This window comes from Pteronotus mesoamericanus, unplaced genomic scaffold, assembly GCF_021234165.1.
Source record: "Pteronotus mesoamericanus isolate MK-2021 breed Mesoamerican mustached bat unplaced genomic scaffold, CSHL_Meso_final scaffold_507, whole genome shotgun sequence".
In the NCBI taxonomy this organism is placed as follows: Eukaryota; Metazoa; Chordata; class Mammalia; order Chiroptera; family Mormoopidae; genus Pteronotus; species Pteronotus mesoamericanus.
The window spans coordinates 5,979,015-5,997,930 of record NW_026555319.1 but is presented as its reverse complement, the minus strand read 5'-3'; the positions used below and the strand labels follow the sequence as shown (position 1 = coordinate 5,997,930).

General features: G+C 58.9%; 1 protein-coding gene across 1 annotated transcript in view; it reads right to left on the bottom strand.

The window, feature by feature from the left end:
• Positions 1-119: 119 nt before the first annotated feature.
• DTX1 (deltex E3 ubiquitin ligase 1) overlaps positions 120-18,916 on the bottom strand; it is a 32,880-nt gene continuing 14,083 nt past the window's right edge. Inside the window, exons 2-9 of the mRNA XM_054594319.1 lie at positions 16,043-16,721; positions 3,930-3,991; positions 3,400-3,561; positions 3,082-3,143; positions 2,470-2,628; positions 2,214-2,375; positions 2,047-2,136; positions 120-1,325 (exon numbers count right to left, since the gene is read on the bottom strand). Coding sequence (XP_054450294.1) covers positions 1,107-1,325; positions 2,047-2,136; positions 2,214-2,375; positions 2,470-2,628; positions 3,082-3,143; positions 3,400-3,561; positions 3,930-3,991; positions 16,043-16,721 — 1,595 coding nt within the window. The 3' untranslated portion in view covers positions 120-1,106. The remainder of the gene's footprint in view (positions 1,326-2,046; positions 2,137-2,213; positions 2,376-2,469; positions 2,629-3,081; positions 3,144-3,399; positions 3,562-3,929; positions 3,992-16,042; positions 16,722-18,916) is intronic.

Here is an 18,916-nt window from a genome sequence, read left to right as displayed (position 1 = left end):
CTTTATGCGGTGAACCAAAGGTCCCCAAGAACAGAGCCACCCCCCCAGTCCTTGGCAGGAAAAGACAGGCAAAGAGGAGAAAGACCGTTTATTTCTCCACCCACAGTGGGACTGGTAGGTTTTCAAAAGAGCAATCACTGGCGTCCCTTTAAATCTTGGCTGACTTCCAGGGAGGCAGCCAATCAACAGAGGCGGAGCTGGTGAGTTGCCTGGGCAACAGGCCCCTGGTTGGCTGAGACCATCAGCCACCCCGTTGCCCACTTCCAAGTAAGGGAAATGGACTCTTTGCTCTCCAGTCTGCTTTGTAGGTCTGCTGGCCTAAGCTAGGCCTCCTCATCTCCCTCCTGAAGGCAGAAGCTCCAGCCTTTGGATCTTGACGTTGGGAATGAGTTGATGGAGAGGATGGGGCGGGGGGCAAAGGGGACAGTGCATTTATGTGGGACAGACAGAAGGCCTGGGGATGGCGGTGGGGAGGGGGAGGCCAGGGCCCCAGGAGGATGAGGAGACAAAAGCACAAACTAAGATGCCTCTAGTACCCCCTCTCTGGCCTGCCCCTCTGCAAAACTGTTCAATAATCTGGGGGCAGAGATGGATGGCAGAGATCGGGGTCAGCGGAGCTTCCGTAGCGCCCCTTTCTCCCCTAGGAGCCGCTGCAGGTTCCTAAGAGCTTGACCCAAATCCTCCTGCTGGCAGACAAGCCTGTACAGACGTGATAAGAGACACAGATGGGATCCACATGGGGTGTCACAGGGGTCTTCTGTCTCTTCCCCCCAGATTGGGGGTAAGTAGAGGCACGTGGGTGTGCGTGCATGTGTTCAACAGGACACGTGTGTTTGTGTGTGGGGGTGGGGCTCTGTCTTTGTGGTAGGGAGGTCGCTGTGGTTTCTGGTACTCTCGCTGCGACCCTCTCCGGGTTGGAGCTGGCCGGCCTGCCATCTTCCCGTCATTCTCAAGGGCCACCAGCCAAATCTCCAGAACGCTTCCGGCTTCTTCTGCAGGCGCCCTCCCTAGTCCTGACCCTGGGCCACCAGGAGGACGCACCTGGTGGAGGGAGGCCTGTGCCAGGCAAGGGGCAAAGCAGGAGGGAAGGTGGGCAGCCCAGGGCCTCAGGCCTTGGCCTCGGACACACCCTGGGCTGTGAGCTCGGCCAGCACGTTGTCTAGGTAGCTAGCGTCCGGGTAGCCGTGGCCCGTGAGGTTGGATCCAAACTCGGTCTTGTGGTGGATCTCGTTCCACACCACGGTGTCCGACTCGCCGGTGGTGTTGGACGTGCCGATGGTGAAGATGAGCCTCCGCTCCCAGGCGGTGATGAGCAGTCTCAACACCTGGAGGGCAGGCCGATGGTGCAGGGTCAGAGGCAGCCCCCGGCCAGGGCTTGAGCCCCTCCAGCCCAGCCTCCCCGCCCCTCCCTGCCGCACTGCAGCTCCCTTCAGGCCTGCAGAGCCCAGCAGGGCGCCGGGGGAGCTGCCCAGCCTGGCCGCTTCCTTCCCGGGACTGACTCTCCTAGGAAAAAGCTCTCTCCAGTTTATCGGCCTATTTCATCTGCGGTTAAGGAAGGGTCTCAAACCGATGGCCTCCGCAGTGTTTGGTTTGGACCTCACACTGTATTAAAGAGCCACTTTGTGACTTCGTTGGCTTCGTTGTTTAAAAACCTGGAGATTTCACATGAAAATTGTGAAAGAATTTCACATGAAAACTGAGAGAAGTCAGAATTTCTGGCTTCTCTCGAAAAACAAAGAGTAAAAGCAGACAAAATCTATAGTGTGGTGGTGAAGGGTTTAGACTGCTTGGGTTCAAACCCAGGCTCCACCACTTACTAGCTGTGTGACTTGAGCAGGTTACTTGCTCTCTCTGGGGCTCTTTTTCTTTATCTGGAAAATCCCGGGAAGACCTTGACCTCAGCAGTGCCTGGCAGGGCCAGACCCACACTGGACGGCTGCGGTCAATGCTGGCGTGGGGAGGGCGTGACAGCGGGGCGGGGGGCACCGGGCACCGCGGGCCCGGGCAGCGTGTGGCTGGGGCCCTGGCCCACAGCCCTGCACCCACCTTCCGGCCCTTCTCATTGTTGGGCAGGTAGCAGTGGCGCGGGAAGCCTCTTGCGGTGAACTTCTTGCCTGGGTTGGGGTGCTCAGGGCCCTGTGGGAGGAGCGGCAGGGGCTTGAACCACACACAGGAGTCACAGGAGCTGGGGTCGGGGTCCGAGGGGGCCTCACCTGGATGCCTGTGGGGATGTCGTAGACAATGCGGATGGTCTGGGTGTCCGCGAAGCCCGGCAGCGAGTGAGGGATGAGGTGGAACTCCATCTTCCCAGGCGGCTGAGTGCCCGTCTTCTCCCCGTAGATGGCCTTGCAAGTGGGGCACTGCAGGCTGCCATCCTGGGGCAGGGGAGGCTGGAGGTGAGGTCCCCAGGGCTACCGGCCCCTCTGGGCTCCCTTGCCTGATCCCCACCCACTGTCCCCACGAGCCCACCTTGTTGCCATTGGAGTACATGGCCACGAGGCACAGCAGGTGGTACATGTGGCCGCAGCGGCCCAGGCGGCCCACAAGCTCGGGCCGCACGCCCTTGTGCCGAAGCACGCCCTCATAGCCGGATGCTGTGACCAGGCGCTCCATGCAGATGGTGCAGTCCTGCGGGGAGGGCAGAGGGGGAGGCTGAGCCCTGGGTGGGGCAGGACACTGCCTCTCAGGCATCCGTTTGTCGTTTGTTGCAGGAAGAGGACACCCCTGTGAATCAAGTTCAGATACATGGCTCCCTCACAGCCCCCTCCAGAGGGATTAAAGGGCTGGCTAGCAAAAACACAACTTAGAAAAACATATGTGAGTGAAAATAAGGTACAGAAACTGCTGATCACCAGAAGATCGATACCTGTCATTCTAGGAAACTTCAGCATTTCTGTTCATCAAAAGACATTGTAAAGACAGCAGAAAGGCAAACCCACAAAGTGGGAGAAGGGACTGGAACACACAGAACCTGGAGGACTTCCCGCCGAGAGCAGGGGAGAGGGGAGGCGGCGGGAGGGACAGGGCTCTCCGTCTCTGCAGCAAGGCCGCCGGCCCCCGCCCAGGCGCCCCAGCACTCACCTCATCAGGCGGGTTCTTCACCTTCTGCATGTACCTTCGAACCACATCCTCAGGGTTCTTACCTGCAACGACACAAGGGGGTGGGCTTGAGGGTACCCTGTGGCCTTCGCTCCGGGTGGAGTCGGGGCTTAGAGAGGTGGGGTTGGCAGGGGTTACATGTTGGTGGCAGAAGGGGTCAGGGAGACGGGAGTTGAGATCAGGAGGTGGAGATGAAGCCCTAAGTCCCAAGAACAGAGTGGAGGTGAGGGGTCGCAGGAATTGTGGTCATGGATTAGTGGGGTCAAGTTCAGGAGTCAGGGTGGGGCGCGGAGGGCGTACTCTTCTTGAGGTGCTTCTTCTTGGTCTTGCGGCACACCCCAGGCACGCCGGGCACCGGCTTGACGTCGCTCTTGCTCACTGGCGGCGGGTGCAGGATAGGTTTGGGGGCTCTTGTCAGGCACACGGGCAGCCCGGCAGCGCACAGCAGGATCCCGGTCATCCCTGGAGGCGTGGCCTGGGCGGTCAGGGGCGTTGCGCCCTCCATGCCCCGCCCACTCCGCAGTCCCACCCTCCCATCATTGGGTGTAGGTCTGGAGCCTCTCCCTCAGACCCGCCCACCTGCAGGGACCCTGGGGTCCTGAGGTGGATGAGCGGGGTGGGCCCTGGGCCGCACCCCTCAGCCCCACCCAGGCTGAAGCCAAGTGGAATGCCTTTTGCGGGCCAAGCCCACCCCGGGTGGCCCAACGGGAGCGGGTATTTCCTCTAGGCCCCTCCCACCAGCACTTTAAGGGGCGGAGTCAAGGGGCCGACAGGTGGGACTGCCTCCTCCCGGGCCCCACTCTTCTTCGGAGTCCTGGGCTAGACCTCACCTGCCAGGGCCGGGTGGACTGGCCCGGTACCATTCAAGTTCTTCACTGGAAGCGCGGGGACCCTGAGAGGAGAAGAGAAGAGGCTGCAGCTGGATTCCAGCCCCCACTTCAGAGGGTCAAGGCATCCTGCTTTGCCTTATAAAGGCTGACGCTGGCTCCTGGGCATAGTCTGACCTCTTTGTGTCCGTCCCAGACATCTAGAATGATCCCCAGGGAACTCGATTCCTACTCTGACATCCTTCCATGATAAGGTAGGGCGTCAGCAGAACCCCATCCGGGTTATGATGGCATGAACCCGCAGACCTGGTACCGACTCTCCCGTTCCACAGCTGGCCTCCTCCCTAGTGAGAGCACTTGGGTTCCAAGGGCTCCTTTTCACTGGCCACTGTGCCTGAAATACAACTGTTAGTGAGACAGTCATTCCAGCCTTTCTCAGGGTTTGCTGTAGGAAGCAGTGATCCCCATAAAAGGTTCCGGGAAAGAAGGATTCAGGGACTCAATAAGTTAGGGAACATTTCAAAGTCTCCCTCTTGGAAAATTCACAATCCCTATGAGCACAGTAAAGCCTCCGATTAAGTCCTGCCTAAGGAAATGTAGTTAGCCATGGTAAACCCAGGTTTCCCAAAGACATTTGCTGACGAGCATCGTTTTCACCTCTGTAATACCTACTGACGTCAGTTCCTGAGACTAAGGCATTGTCCCCTCTTCTGATGAAGAGACCCTAGGGAAAGCATGGCTGGCTTCCTCTCTTCGCCCACCCTCCCATGAGCTCTGACTTTTGGAATCAGCCAGAGCTGCTTTCATATCTCAGCTCAACCACTAACCGGCCGGGTGGCACCCTGCATATCATTACGCTCCTCATGAGCCTGTGTCTTCTGTAAAATGGGACAACGTGGTGCCTTCCTTCTGTTGGCTGTGAAGAGTCAATGAAATTCTACAGGTCAAGGGCCATGCACCACTCCCAGTGCCTAATGAAGGCTCTAACAGGCTTGGTTGTCATCGTCACCATCATCACCGTCCCTGTGTAATGCTGGGTGGGCAGTTTCGCCTCCCTGCACCTCAGCCCACTAAACCATGGTGTGACTTCTCCTCTTGGAGAGGAAACCATAAATGTAGTGCAGTGAGAAGCTGGGGCAAGTCACTTAACCTCTGTGATTCTCGGTTTCCTTATCTGTCAAATGGGGACAACAATACCACACCCCTGAGGCTGCTGGGAGGGGTGCAGGAGAAAGCCCGTGCGCTCTGTCCGGTGGGCCTGCCTGAGTCCTCACCGCCTCCGAGCTGGGCTGTTGATGGGCACAGTCCCCGGATGGAAAGGTTTTGAAAAGGAGCTGCATTCTGAAAGCCAGGGGCGACCTGAGGGCCCTGGGGACGGTGCCAGGAAGAGGCAGTGACCGCTGGGGAAGAAGGGGCCATGGCCCCCTAAGCCTGCCTCCTAGGGGCTGAGCCCGGCCAATGCTGCCTTGTCACCTGCCCCTGGCAGGCACAGTTGGCACCAGGGCGCTGGCTTCAAGCAAACAGTGTGCTCGGCAGGCTCGAGTGCAGCTGCAGTGGGTCCAGAAACATACGCACGAGCCCTTGGGGAACGTGTGCTATATATACACACATGTACATATAGATACACACATACATGAAGAAAACCACCCAAATAGGCACCCCATCTGGGGCATGCCTCCCACACATGTACACACACAGGCACACAAAAACTCTCTATGGAGCCCCCTCCCCACACAGAGATACAGACAGAGACACATGTATACTTGGTGAATATAGCACATGTTTGCACGTAAACACACAGGGAATGTATAACATGCACATGTACATACAAAGATACACACGAACAACATCAGGAAACACCCCGTGAACATACAGAGATTGGACACACACACACTTCTGCATGAAGAGCGCCACACATACACTCCAGGGAACATACTGCACACAAGAGCTGCACACGTGCACACACTGCAAGGACACTTGTCGGGCAAGAGAGGCCAGCGCGTGCAGAGTGGGACATCCCAAGCCAGGGCCACCTCCCCAGTGCACATCACTGTGGAAGAACAGACCACAAATGCAGGGGAAATGCACCTCAGTCCTCACAGCACCCAGCACTAGGCAGCCTGCAAGGGGACCCTGCCATCCGCATGTGGGGACTTGGGCAGACACACTATGACCCACAGTCCCCCACTGTGACACACAGATGTTCAGCCGGGAGGCCCACACTTGACACAGAGTCACATGCACACGCGCACACCACACGCCCCTCCTCTGGCTGCTCGGCACACACGCTCCGTCAGGGTGGGCCGGGGTGCTCCTCCCAGGCCCCTCTGGGCGCCGCGTCTGCAGCGCAGGCCAGGGCCCCTACATGCTTCGGTGACCTGGCGTCACAGACCACAGCTCCTGAGGGGGTGCAGTGGGCGGGCTGGCACTATGGGGCCCTGCGCCTGGCCAGTTGAGGTGCGTGGCGGGGGAAGGTGCCATGCCTCAATGTCCTCATCTGTAATGGGGATAGAGTCTTGTGAAGGTTCCATGAGTTAAAACATGTAAATGAGTGCACTCAGTCTGGTGCACAGGCAAGAGCGGAGGGCTTAACTTTCTCCTGCCCGCAGCCTGGAACCCAAGAGATGGCGGGGCTGAGGGTCCCTCCGCATCTTCTCAGGGTCTGTTATAACTCTTCAGGACCTTCCTGGGGGTATCACCACCCTATTCGTATCTCTCCCCATAATCTTATAGGCAAGCAGAGAGGCATGTACCTCACGCTTCTCCTCTTCCCCGCCCTGTCCTTCCAAATGCTTCTGTTGGAGACACACTGTCAACAGAGCTAGGTCTCCCCACCCCGTTCCTTCCCTTTTGTCTCATGGAAAAACACCCCTCCTCTCCAGGGCTCTCTGTCACGTGGCTGGAAAGATAACTATTTAGCATGTGTAATCCCAAATCTTGTCGCTGCCTGTGGCAGACATCACTAATGGATCACAGCACACTCTCAAGCGGAGCAGAATCTGCGGCACAGCGCTTTAGGCAGCCTCTACCCATCAGTGACAGAGTGCTGCCCCAGGTCTATAGAATGCCCAAATTCTGGTCCAGCACATGGCCCTGGTCTTGCTGAGCCTTTGACCTGGCAGTTAGGCAGCAGGGAGGGGAGGGGAGTCCCCCAGGGGAAGGTTTTAGGTCTCAGGTGCCCTACAATTTCTGGTACACCTTAACAACCAGAGAGCCCTGGGTTGCAAAAGCCAGTCTTGCTCCTGGGAAGAAGGTGGTGAGTGGGGCGTGACAGTGGGTCTGTTTTGTATTTACCTATCAGTGATCTGGGGGACAGTCCCAAGGCGGCCCCCCACCCCTCTCAATCTGCAGGTCCCTGCGAGAACCCGGGTAGCAGTGTTCCCACGACGCCTGAGCGTGGGAGCCACCTGGGCCCCCTTTTGATGTGGGATGCGCTGTTTCCTCGAGTCAGTGAGAACATCCTCCTGCCCTGGACAAGAGATTGCTGCCCGCAGGTCTCCCAGAAGGGGGGCCAGCCTTCTCTCTCTGCTCCACCCTCTTGGGGCCCAGCCTGGCTAAGGGTCAAAAAAGGTCCTTCAAGCTCCCTTGAAATCTGCTCTGCAGAAGCCAGGCCTGGCCACTCCAGGGCAGAGATGGGTCCTGCTGCCAAACTGGTCTTCCTGCTGCCTCTCCCAGCCCCGTCAGACCATTTGTTCTTTGCCCTCAATCCCCTACGGCTCCTACCTCGCCCAGAGTAAATCCTACCCCCTGACCCTACATAAGGGAACCACGGAACTCTATTTCCCTCATGCTCACCCCTCCACCCCAGCTTCCTCCGTCTCCCCGCTGCCCTTCACGCATGCCAGGCACATTCCCACCCCAGGGCCTTTGCACTTGCTGATCCCTCTCCCGGATGCTCTTCCCCAGATATCCTCATGTCTTGCTCCCTCACTTAACACAGGCTTGTGCTCCAATGTCTTTGGATCAGAGACCTTCCCTGCCCCTTTACTCTTCAGACACCTCTGTCTCTGCCCTTAACTTTTTTCTTTTTTCCCTTTGGTCGCAGCACTAATCGTGATCTGATACGATAAAGTGTTTGGCGTGACCAGGCCCTCCCTACCTCTGTGACCTCGTCTCCTACCCACTCCATCGCTCTGCCCCAAACCCGCCGGCCGCTGCTCTAACGTGCTGAGCACGGTCCCCTTTCAAGGCCTTCGCACTTGCTGTGCCTTCTGCCCTAAAGGCTTCCCCCCGACCCTCCCAGATGCTGAATGGCCCGCGTAGGTTTCTGCCACCTCGTCTCCTGGTCACCCGGCGTCGACACTGGCCTCTAGCTCACAGTGGATGGTCAGGAACACGTGCTGCTTCAGTGAATGCAGGGAGCCCAGATTCTGTGGGGAGGTTCCCGGCAGAGGACTCCCGTGCACGCTCTCAAGCACACTGTCCCCACCCATTCTTTGTGCATGTTTGCAGTGAACCTCAAGCAGGAGTGCCTGGGAAACACCCTCCGCAGCCGCCAGTCCCTGGAGGCTCCCTGCCAACATTCATTCTCAGTGAGCACGCTGCGTGGCATCCTGTGGGAACAGCCCAAGCAAACTTCTCTAAGAAATTCCCAGAAATGCTCCCTGTCCAGTTCAAGGCAGGAGTACTATGGGTTTGGGGGAGCCCGACATTTCACAGCTGCCCTCTGAAGGGAGGTTCAGAGGTCACTGTCTTCAGGAGGCCTTTTCCCATCCACCTCAGGCAAATTCATAACCTTTCCTCCTTTTCATCCCCAAGGGCCTGTGTTTATCTTGTTCTGAGGACTCACACATTTTTGGTCTTGCTTTCTCATCATGTGGTTCTACTCTCTTCCACCATATTGTGAGCTTCTGGAAACATCTCTGACCCAGCCCTATGACCCTCAGGTTGAGGATGAAACTCAGCACCCATGGGTTCTCAGAAAGTACCGAAAGGGGGAGTTGAGGCAAATAATAAAATGGTCTACTAGCTCTGTGATCTCTTGAGAGGGGGTTCTGATATCTTTTGAAGCTGCGGCTCTAATGCCAAATGTTCCCTCAGACACAAGATTAGACACAAGATTAGAGCAGGGATGACAAATATACGACAGGCGTAGTACTTCAGCCTCGGCAGCACCCATGGCAGGCATCACCAATCAATCCCCGCATTCCTCTCCACTAAGCCAGAATGCAACTTCAGCATCCGGCTCAACACGGTGCTCCGGAACATCACTACCATTTCAGCAGAGATGGCACATGAGATGAAATCTATTCCTTGTTTATTTTTCAGATGCGGGACTGAGGCCCAGAGAGGGAAAGCGATTTCACTAAGGTGCCCAGCTGACTCTGGGTCTCGGAGCTTTTGAGTCAGTGGCCAGGATGAGCTGGCCTTCTGAGACCCCCGTGCCCGACAGGTGGGCTGAAGCCTGTGGCCTGGACCCTGGTAGCGGCTCAGCCCTGAGCGGGCTGCACAGCGGTGACATCTGTCTGCTCTGGCCACCCCTCTCTGCCCCAGGCCTCAGGGTGGCTCAGGGCCCCAGGAAAGCAGGAAGCCACACCGACACTCCCCTTAGGGCAGCCGAGTTTCCATCCTCTGCCTACAGCCGGCCTCCGTCCCCCATGCCCTGCAGGCCCCAGGTGTGTCTGGTCTCTGACGAGGGCTTCCAGGTCCCCTGATTGGCTTCAGGAGAGCTCAGAACACCTGGCACTTACCCAGAGCCCCCTGGGAGGCCTAGGGGCGCTCAGGCCGCAGTCATATGGGTCCAGGTTGGTGGGGTGGGGGAGGGCAGAAGTCAGACTGCCAGGTCGTGGGGAGAGGAAGTTCAACAGGTGGTTCCCGGGCTCCGCGGGCCTGCTCCTGCCACCCATCCCCTTTCAGTACTCATTCCACCTGCACCTGAACCCCCGCCCTGCATAGTTCTGGGGCCAACCTGGTCCCCACCCCGACGCGCTCTGCAGTACCCAGAGGCCTGAGGACAGCACGGCTGGCTCTGGGAAGACCGGCGCTGCAGGGATCCAGCAAATGCACCAGCCGTCACCGACTGCCTGCTGGAGACCTCGCTCACTCCCCCTTTCCTCGCTCCAGCACCCCTCTGCCTGGACAAGGCCTCCGTTTCCCCTCTGTCTAATAGGACCTCTCCTCCTCTCCACTCCCCTCCCCCCACCCCAGTCTACTTCTAGGGGGGAAAGGGTACAAAAGTCCCCTAGGGAGACACTTTGAGGGGTGGTTTGCCACTTGGTCAGATTTACCCAGAGGTTTAGGGGCTCGGTGTCACTCTCCCCCACCCCCTCGGTCCCCCTGCATGCCCAGTGCCGCCCTCTGTGGGGGGAGCCCTGCAGGGAAGTGTCGGGGGGGGGGGAACACTGGGCTGGCAGGTTCCCACGGCCTGGGGCAGCCGTGTGCAGGCGGGGTGTGTGGTTTGGCCTCTCAGGGAGTGGGACAGGAAGTGCTTCAGGTCTGCGGGGTGGGGTGGGGATGTTTGGTTTGACCTTGTGATGAGGTGGTGGGGAAACAGCCGCGAGGCAGAGTCCCAGGTACTGCGCACCAGCGAGGCCAGGAAGGGGGAGGGCGCGCAGGCCGGAGGCCAGGTGGGGACACAGGGAGGGCGGGGCGTTTCATGCTGCCCTTTTCAGCACCTTTTTTTTTTTGGAAGCATTTAGATGTAATACCTATTAAAGAACTGCAGAAACAGAATGTGGACTCTTTTAAGTAAAAACGTAAAATCACTGCTAGAAATAAAAAAAAAAAGGGAAGGAAAACACTCAAGCACACCCACCACATCAAAGCCCACCTCCCCACCGGGCTCCTGCCTCCATCAGCCCCACCTGCAGGCTATTCTCAATATCCAGGGTGACCCTGTTACAACAAAGTCACACCAGCCTCCCCCCGCCGGACTCACAACTCCGCTGGCTGCCATGTCACGCACAAGGCAAAGCCAAAGTCCTCGACACGGCTGTCCAGGCCCCCGAGGACTGGCCCCATTTCATCTCCGACCTCCTCTCCCCCAGCTCACCCCCTGCGGCTTCTCCAGCCACACTGGCCTCCTCAAACGTCCCAGCTGCGCGCCTGCCTCAGGGCCTTTGCACAAGCTGTTCCTTCTGCCTGGAACTCTCACCCCGGTTCTATGAGCGGGCTGCTTCTGAACTTCCTTCAATCTTTGCTCAAATGTCACCTTCTCCGTGTGGCCTTTTCTGACCTCTTTATTTAAAATGACATTCCTTCTTTCTTACCCTGTGGCAGTTCCTACTCTACCATGTTCTAGAATTTATTTTGTCTATTGTTTGTCTCTCACTAGCATATGATCTCGGGGGGGAGGGGGAAGGGTGGTTTGTTTTGTTCAATGTTCTACCTCCAGGGCCCCGAAGAGCACCTGGTCCACAAAGTTGTTCGAGATATATAGATTAATTAATTAAAAAAAACAGATGAATGTAGGGCAGAAAGAAGGTAAGAAGAAATAGCACACTGGGGAAAAGATCACGGATAAAGGGTCAACACCTTAACTGCAGGAATGCTTGCAGATCAATGAGGAAGCAACAAAGAGCCCACAAGAAGGGCGAGCAAGAGAAACAAACCAGTCACTGAGAGCAGAAGGGACCCCCGGGGCGCGGTAAGCAGGAAGAGCTTCTCAGGCTCAAGAAGAACCACAGTATGAAAGCTCAAATGGCACCTGCATGGCGCCAGCGAGGTCGAGGTTGCGACGCAGTATACGCCTGATATGCCCGCCGGTGCGGGAGAGGGAAGCGCCCTTCGCCCACTGCTGTGGGCAGGGTGTAAAGGTCGCGGCCTTGGAAAGGCAGCCACTTTGACATCTGGCCTCACACTGGACAACGGCCCCACTTCACAGGTGCAAAAGCTGAGGAACAGAGAGGGCACCGAGTTCAGCTGGGGCCACATGGGGAGAGGAGAGGCTTAAGCAGGGCCCGAGCTCAGCCTCTGCAGGACCCCCTCTCCGCCAGGGTCCCTGAAACCTCTGGAATAGGGGCTGGAGGGTGTCTGTGGGCCTACGGCTCGAAACCTGAGTGGGCAGGCAGGGGGTGGGGCAGCCCAATACCCTGACTGATGGGGGGTTTCCAATCTGAGTGACCTCGAGCGAGCGCCGGACTTCGGGAGCCTCAGTTTCCTCCCATGAAAAATGGGGATAGTAGGACCTGCCCTCTTGGGTTTCTGTGGGAACTGAGAGGGGCTCCCACAGTTTGTCGAAGTCACAAGATGGAGCCTGGGAGGACAGAGCGAGGGCTCAGTCCAGGGAAACGGCCCGCGGCCGCCCCTCCTCCGCCCGCCACCACGTGGGATGGAAACTCTGAGTCTGCCCCACAGCTGTGTTCCAAAGTGCTGGATGCTGCCCTCTCGGGAGATAGGGCGGATCTTCCCCACCCCTGCGTGTCCCCCAGGCGCAGGCGGCCAGCTGGCTCCCCGCCCTGCCACAGGGGCGAGTGGAAAAACACCCGGGCAGGGAGACACACTGCCCCCGCGGGCTGTGTGGCCTCGCGCAGGTCGGGGGCCGCTCTGGGCCTCCGCGCTGTTGCCCACCCAGGCCGAAGATGAGGATGGGACGTGAGAATGGAATCGGAGCCCTTCCGTGCTGATCATGCGCAGCAAGCTTAAATGCACGTGGGAGCGGTGGGGACTCCGCTCCCTTTGGGCGATGGGGAGACTGAGGCTAGGGAGGGAAAGCTGTTCGCTGGAGGGCACCCAGCTGGGAAAGGATGGCGGTAGGACTGGACTCCCGGTCTGAGTCCTGCCAGGGAGAGGGGGAGGGCGGGGAGAAGGGAGCAGGGAAGGGAGGCAGAACTGAGAGGGAAAAGGTGGGAGAGATGCCCGACAGACAGGCAGACAGATGGACAGAGACAGGGAGACGCGGAGAGAACAGGCTGAAGAGACCGAGACTCAGCTATGAAGAGAGTTACAGAGCCTCTGTCCCTGGCTGAGCGTCCTCCAGACCTCTGTCAGTCGCATTCCTAACGCCCAGTCCCCAGACGCTGTGGAGACAGGGTCTCTGCCGAAGTGATTATAATGAGGTCACTGGGGCGGGCCTACATGACTGGTGTCCTCATAAAGAGGAAGTCTGGACACCATACACACGGAAGTGGAGACTGTAGGAGGGGCTGTGAGGGCTCTTGGGGGTGTTAGGGACCAGGGTGGGGGTGGGAGGCCTGGCTACCTGCTCCTGGGAGACCCCATCCCTATCCCCTACACCTGGGCCTCCACTGCCTTGGCAACCGGAGGCTTCAGCTGGGAGGAGCCAGGGTCTGCCCGCCCCATCCTGCCTTCTTCCTCCTCCCTTCACTCGGCAGCAGACTTCGTGGGCCCCGCGCCACCCCCCAGCCAGGGGTATCTTTAGCTGACGTGCCTCGGAGGTGAGGGTTGGGGGACCTCAAGACAGGCTTGCCGGGCCGGGGAGGGCAGTGAGGGGGCGAGGCGCGCCTGGGTTGGGGCTGCATGGCCAGGGGATGAGGGCGTCCTTGTCGGTCCCTGTTGTCCCTTTCCAGGTCTCTGAGAGGGTCAGAAGCAGCTCCCGGGGAAGGAGGAAGGGAAGGACATGGGGGGGGGGGCAGGGGACACGGGGGCTGGGGAGAATGGAGTCCTAGCACGTCAGGGGACATGTTCGATGACCAGCACCCCCCGGGAACCATCTTCCTTCTCCCCACAGTCCTCTTGAGCTCAAGCATCTCTACAGCTCCCCACCGCTGGCAGCGCCAGGCTCCCCCGACGCCCCACAATCTGGCATTTGGGGGAAATCTCAGCTCCTGGTGTCCCAGCAGGGAACCTCTACCCCTGTGTGGTGTCCAGAACCTGCTGGATTGATTCCCGCCGCCGCCCTTTGCACGTATAGTGCCCGGGCCTGGGGCTCCTTCCCCTTGCCACGCGCCAGCCCCCCTCACCCCTCGAGCCCCCCTGACGCGCCATGCCCTTTGAGCCCCACCGAGGTTGTGCACACCGTCCCTCCTGCCGGAAGAGCGTACCTCCAGGTGCGGCCCCCTCCAGGGTCTGCCCTGACCGCCCATGCCCTCCCGGCCGCACCGCCCTGGCCTGCTGCCTCCCCAGCCCCGCCCCCTCTCCCCAGTGACTGTGTTCACTTACTCCCTCGCTCGCTCTGTCTCTGTCTCCCCATTGGTCTGGACCCCGCTGGCCCTGTTCGCTCTGTGAACCCACACCCACAGCACCAATTTGGGGGGTTAATGTTGAGAAATGAAAGCTGGGCGGCTTCATGATTTCATCAGTGACTAAGAAATTCATTTCACCAGGCAACCCGTTGAACGTGCAGAAATGAGGCAAAAGGTTCACAGTACGAGTCTCACCATGACCACGAATGATACAGACCAGTGTTTTCTCCTCAACGCTATCCTGCTCCCTTCCAGGAAAAGTCTGGTTACAACCCCCTGCTTTCATCATCCATGGCCGGTGACCGCCATACAGCCCCAAAGGCAGGTGCCCAGGCTCTGGCTGCGGAGGTCCTTGGAACTTCTCCGGCTCTGCCCCTCTACACACACCCAGTTACTGCCCCTGCTTCTCGTCACTCTGGGTCCCTGCATCCCGCGGAGCCAGGCTGCTGTCTGCCAGGAGCCGTGATGACCACACCAGCCTCTGACCCCTGCGGTCTCCCCTCTGTTGGCACTGGGCCTCCCTGAGGAGTGACGAGGAGGGGGAGGGAAGGGCGGGGCAGGCCGGTGGCAGCTGCTGGTCTTCCCGTGGAAAGTTAGAGCACCCTGGCCCCATACCAGCCTTCCTCCTGGATAACAAAAATAGTCCTAACTGTCACCGCTGAACTTTCATGATGCGTATGTGCGCGTTCAGGTACACGGCATCACCACTGGATGCGGAGTCCTGCTCCCATTGGACGGAGGAGGAAACTGAGGCCTGATGAAGGGGAGGGGCTTGCCCCAGATCTTGCAGCTCAGAGGTGGTCAAGAGGGGATTTGAACCTCAGCGGGCTCTGCAAGGGAGAAGAGGCTCCCTTTTTGAGGGTCACTTCCCTTCCCAAGGCCTCAGTTTCCCTGGTGAAAGGGGAGGCCTGCGTGAGGTGACTTCAAAGGTTGTCCGAGGTCATCACGATCAATCCCCCGGGCCAGGCCATGGCAACACACGCAGAGCTGACGCCTGCTGCCTGCTGCTCCTCTGGGGCATCATGATCCACACACTCCACCTGGTCTTTTCCCTTCTGGCCTGTCCCAAGGTCAAGGTCTTTGCTCCTGCCTCTCATTCTCCGCCCCCTCCCACCAGGCCTGGCCCTCTGCTGAAAGCGACCAGGTCCAGGTAAGCAGCTGAGAGGCTCCTGGGGTCCCTATCCTGGGGCTCAGGGGCCTGAACCCAAGGATTTCCAGTCAGGGTAGGACCTGGGTTTCCCTTCCTCAATGAAATCCCACAGGGAAACCCTGCCAATTCATAAAAGAGATTCCAAAAAGGGCCGCTCTGGTTAAAACAAGAGCAAAGAGGCCAGCTCTCATGTGCTGACTTCTCCTCATCCAGCACCGTGGCCTGCCACCATCTCAGGTCACCCCAGGAGTCCCTGGAGCCCAGTTTGAAATCCATAGTATTAGCCCAAAGCAGTGGCGACAACTCAGGCGCAGCGTAGAGGGGAAATATTTTGGACAAGTGACTAGTGCCTGCTGGAGCCTCCCCATGAGCTGGGCAGGGACTGGGGCGGAGGCTGGGAACCCTCTAAAAAGTCGAAGACAACACAGCACAGACTCCGGAGCCCTGAGTTCCAGTCCCTGCTCTCCACCTGGATGGCTCTCAGAAGGTACCACCTCTTCCCTCCTCAGCCTCCCTGGCTGCGATTTGGGCATGATAGAGTTATTTGAAATCATAAACAAGATGATTCAGATAAAGTTCAGCAAGTAAACATGGAATACACACCCTTATTACTGTTGCTACAGCCCCACCACTTGCGGATGGTATGATCCTGGGAAGTTATGGGTGCCTTCGGCTGTAAATTGGGGATGATAGTGATACCTACCTTGCAGAGCCCTCCTGCACGGAGATAAACGAGTGGGAACGCATCATGGCGCCTAGTTAATGCTTGACACAAAGTGCGTGCTCAACAGGTGCTAGATATTGCTTACGATTATTATTATGATTGTAATTCTTTGCTCCTAGCCCTGTTGGGCCGCCACCCCTGCGCCAGGGGCCCCTCTTACCCAGGTGGGATGGAGGCACGTGCGCTCACGCTGGTGGCACGCTGGGGTCCTGGCCGGTTGAGGTTGTTCTGGCCCGGGGTGGGCGCACCGCTGGGGGCGCTCGGGCTCCGCGGGGGCACCCCGGGGGGCTGCGCTGGTTCGGTGGGGCCCGTGGTGGGCGCGGCCCAGAGCGCAGCGCCAGCGAAGGTGGCGCTGGGGCGCACGGCAAGCGTTCCGGGCGGCCCTCCAGGGGGCGGTGGGGGCGGCGGGGCGGCCGGGGGCGCCTTGCGGCGCTGCGAGGCCAGGATGGCGTTGGAGGCGGCGCGCGTGCTGTTGACCAGCAGGCACTGCTGGCAGGAGCAGGGCTGGCCGGAGTTGGCGCCCACGGGCCACGACTGGGACTTGGGGATGGAGCCGACGGTGAGCGGGTAGGCGAGGTCCAGGCGGCGGCGCAGTCGGCGGCGCCGGCGCGTCTGGCGGTTCATCTGCGACATGCTATTGAAGTAGATGAGGTAGCAGAAGCCCAGCGAGGAGAGGTCGAGCCACGGGTGCTGCTTCTCGTAGGCGTTCTGGATGGTGATGCAGATGTCCATGTCGTAGGCCGTCCAGGCGCCGCCGTCGTTCTCCCACTCCCACACGATGCCCTTGCCCGGCGCCGACGACGGGTCGTAGAAGTTGCGCCTCACTGGCCGCATGGTACCTGCGCTCACAAGGGGAAGGAGTCAGAACCGAGGGTGAGGGGAAGCTGGGAGGGGGCAGGAGGGTCAGCACAGGGGCGGGGGTGAGGGCGGTGCGGGGGCGGGCATGGAGGGTCCACAAAGGCGGTGTCAGGACAGCCGGGCATGGCATGGGGGAGGGGACAGGATGGACCCTCTTAGGGTCAAGACAGGCGCTGGACTAGGGGTCATCACGGGCCCCATGGGGCAGGACGGTGTAGGGCGTGTGGGGACTGTTCAGCCCAGGAGGACAAGCAGAGTCAGCACCTGGGCGGGGACAGGATCCATGCAGTGTTGGGGGGGGGGGCGGGGCGCACGCACGCCTTCGCTAGTTCGCTCATTCATTGCGCAATTCTTCCAGAGCTCATTCACTGAGTCACGCCCGGGGCCGCACCATCATATACTCCTCAGTGCACTCGGTGGTTCTCGCGTCAGCGGCCACCCGCGCCCGCGGCGCCACGAGGCTCTCACCCGACCTGCGTTTATTCTCGCTCCTTCATCCACACGCTCAGTCATCCCTTCGTTGCCCACCGTCCTCTTTTAAAATGTGTGCCCCACCTACATTTTCCTTCCCTCCTTCTTCCTCTGTTTTCTCTCTCTGATATATTTTCTATTTTACCTATTTATCTTGTTTTCTGTCTCCTCTCCCTGGAAAGTCACCGCCACAAAGCAGGGACTTTGTTTCATTCACTGTCGTGTCCCCAGCACCTCCACACAGTTGGCGCTCCAGAGATATGTGCTGAACGTATGACTGAATTCATTAGTTCGGACATTGACTTGTTTTGGACTCAATTCCTCTTTTTTCCCCCTCATGCCTTTTGGACATTCCTGCACTGGTCCATTCCTTTGTCCACTTATTCGTTTTTTCATCCATCTGCTTGTCCATTTGCTCCTTCCTTTAACAAATATTTGCTCACTGTCTGCTGTTCGGAGGACTCCATGCTGAGCGCCCATCCGAAGAGAACATGATAAACACACGATAACCCAGCCAGGTGGGTATTCGTGCCCCCATTTAAAAACCGAGGGCGCTGAGGCTTTGCTGCCAGCCACTGCGCCATGGCTCCCAAAGCTCTAGGTGCCCCCGAGAGCAGGACTCCATGGCAAACACGGGGTCACGCACGCATAGCCCCATGTCCAGGCGGTGGGATCTCTTGGAGCCCTTGGCCTGCTCTGCGCCTGAGGCCCGAGAGGAAGGACTCTCTCAGGCGGAGCTCATTCGGCACACCTGCAGGCCAATCGCACACTCGAGCGCTCCTCAGCTTTTGGCAGGTCCCTCGAGCCCTCCTGGGTCTCGGTGGTCCCATCTCGAAAAGGAAGGGGATGCTAATTCGCGACCCACCTGCTGGGAGGGTTTGGAGAGGAGAGCAGCAGGGCACAGGACTGGGAGGCAGACAGGCCTCGTTTCAAGTCCTGACCGCCTGCAGACTCTCCCGCTCTGCGGCTATGGTCAGGCGACACAGCGTCAGGGAACCTCGCTTTTCTCTTTGCTAACATGGGCAGGAGCGGGCCTTCCTGGTGGGGCTGATAGAAGGATCAATCAAGAGATACTCTTTTGTCTCTGATGATTCCAAGATTTGTCATTGCCAGTCCCATCCTTCGCCGAGAGTCAGACCCATGTGTCTGGTTGTCTCCTCAGATTCTTCCTGTGGAGCTTCGACAGGTACCTCAAGCTCAGGGTCCAAGGAGAGCCCTGATCTCTCCCCGCCCCAAACCTGCCCCTCCTGGAGTCTTCTTTAAGCGCTGTCCTTCTAGCTGCTTGGGCCCCCCCCGGCTCCCCCCAAATTTGGATTTCACTTCTTCCCTCCTACCCCATGTCTAGTCTACCAGTAAATTCCATCACCTCTGCCTTCCAATCCATCCCACATCCGACTGCTTCCTCTCCCCACTGCACCGATTCTACCTGGTCCAAGCCACTGTATGTTGCCCGCCTGGACCACTGCAGGAGACTCTGGCTGGTCTCCGCTTCTGCCCTCGCCCTCGGTAGTCTACGCTCCACGTGGCAGCCAGAGGGGTCCTGTTCAGTGCAAGTCAGATCGCATGCATCATCCGCCCCAAATTCTCCCATGGTTGGTTCCCACTCACTTGGAGGAAGAGCCGAAGTCCAGGCTGTGAGCCACAGAGGTGCACCTCGCCTATAAAGTCCCCCCCCGCACTCAAGCACGCCAGCCGCTCCCGCCTC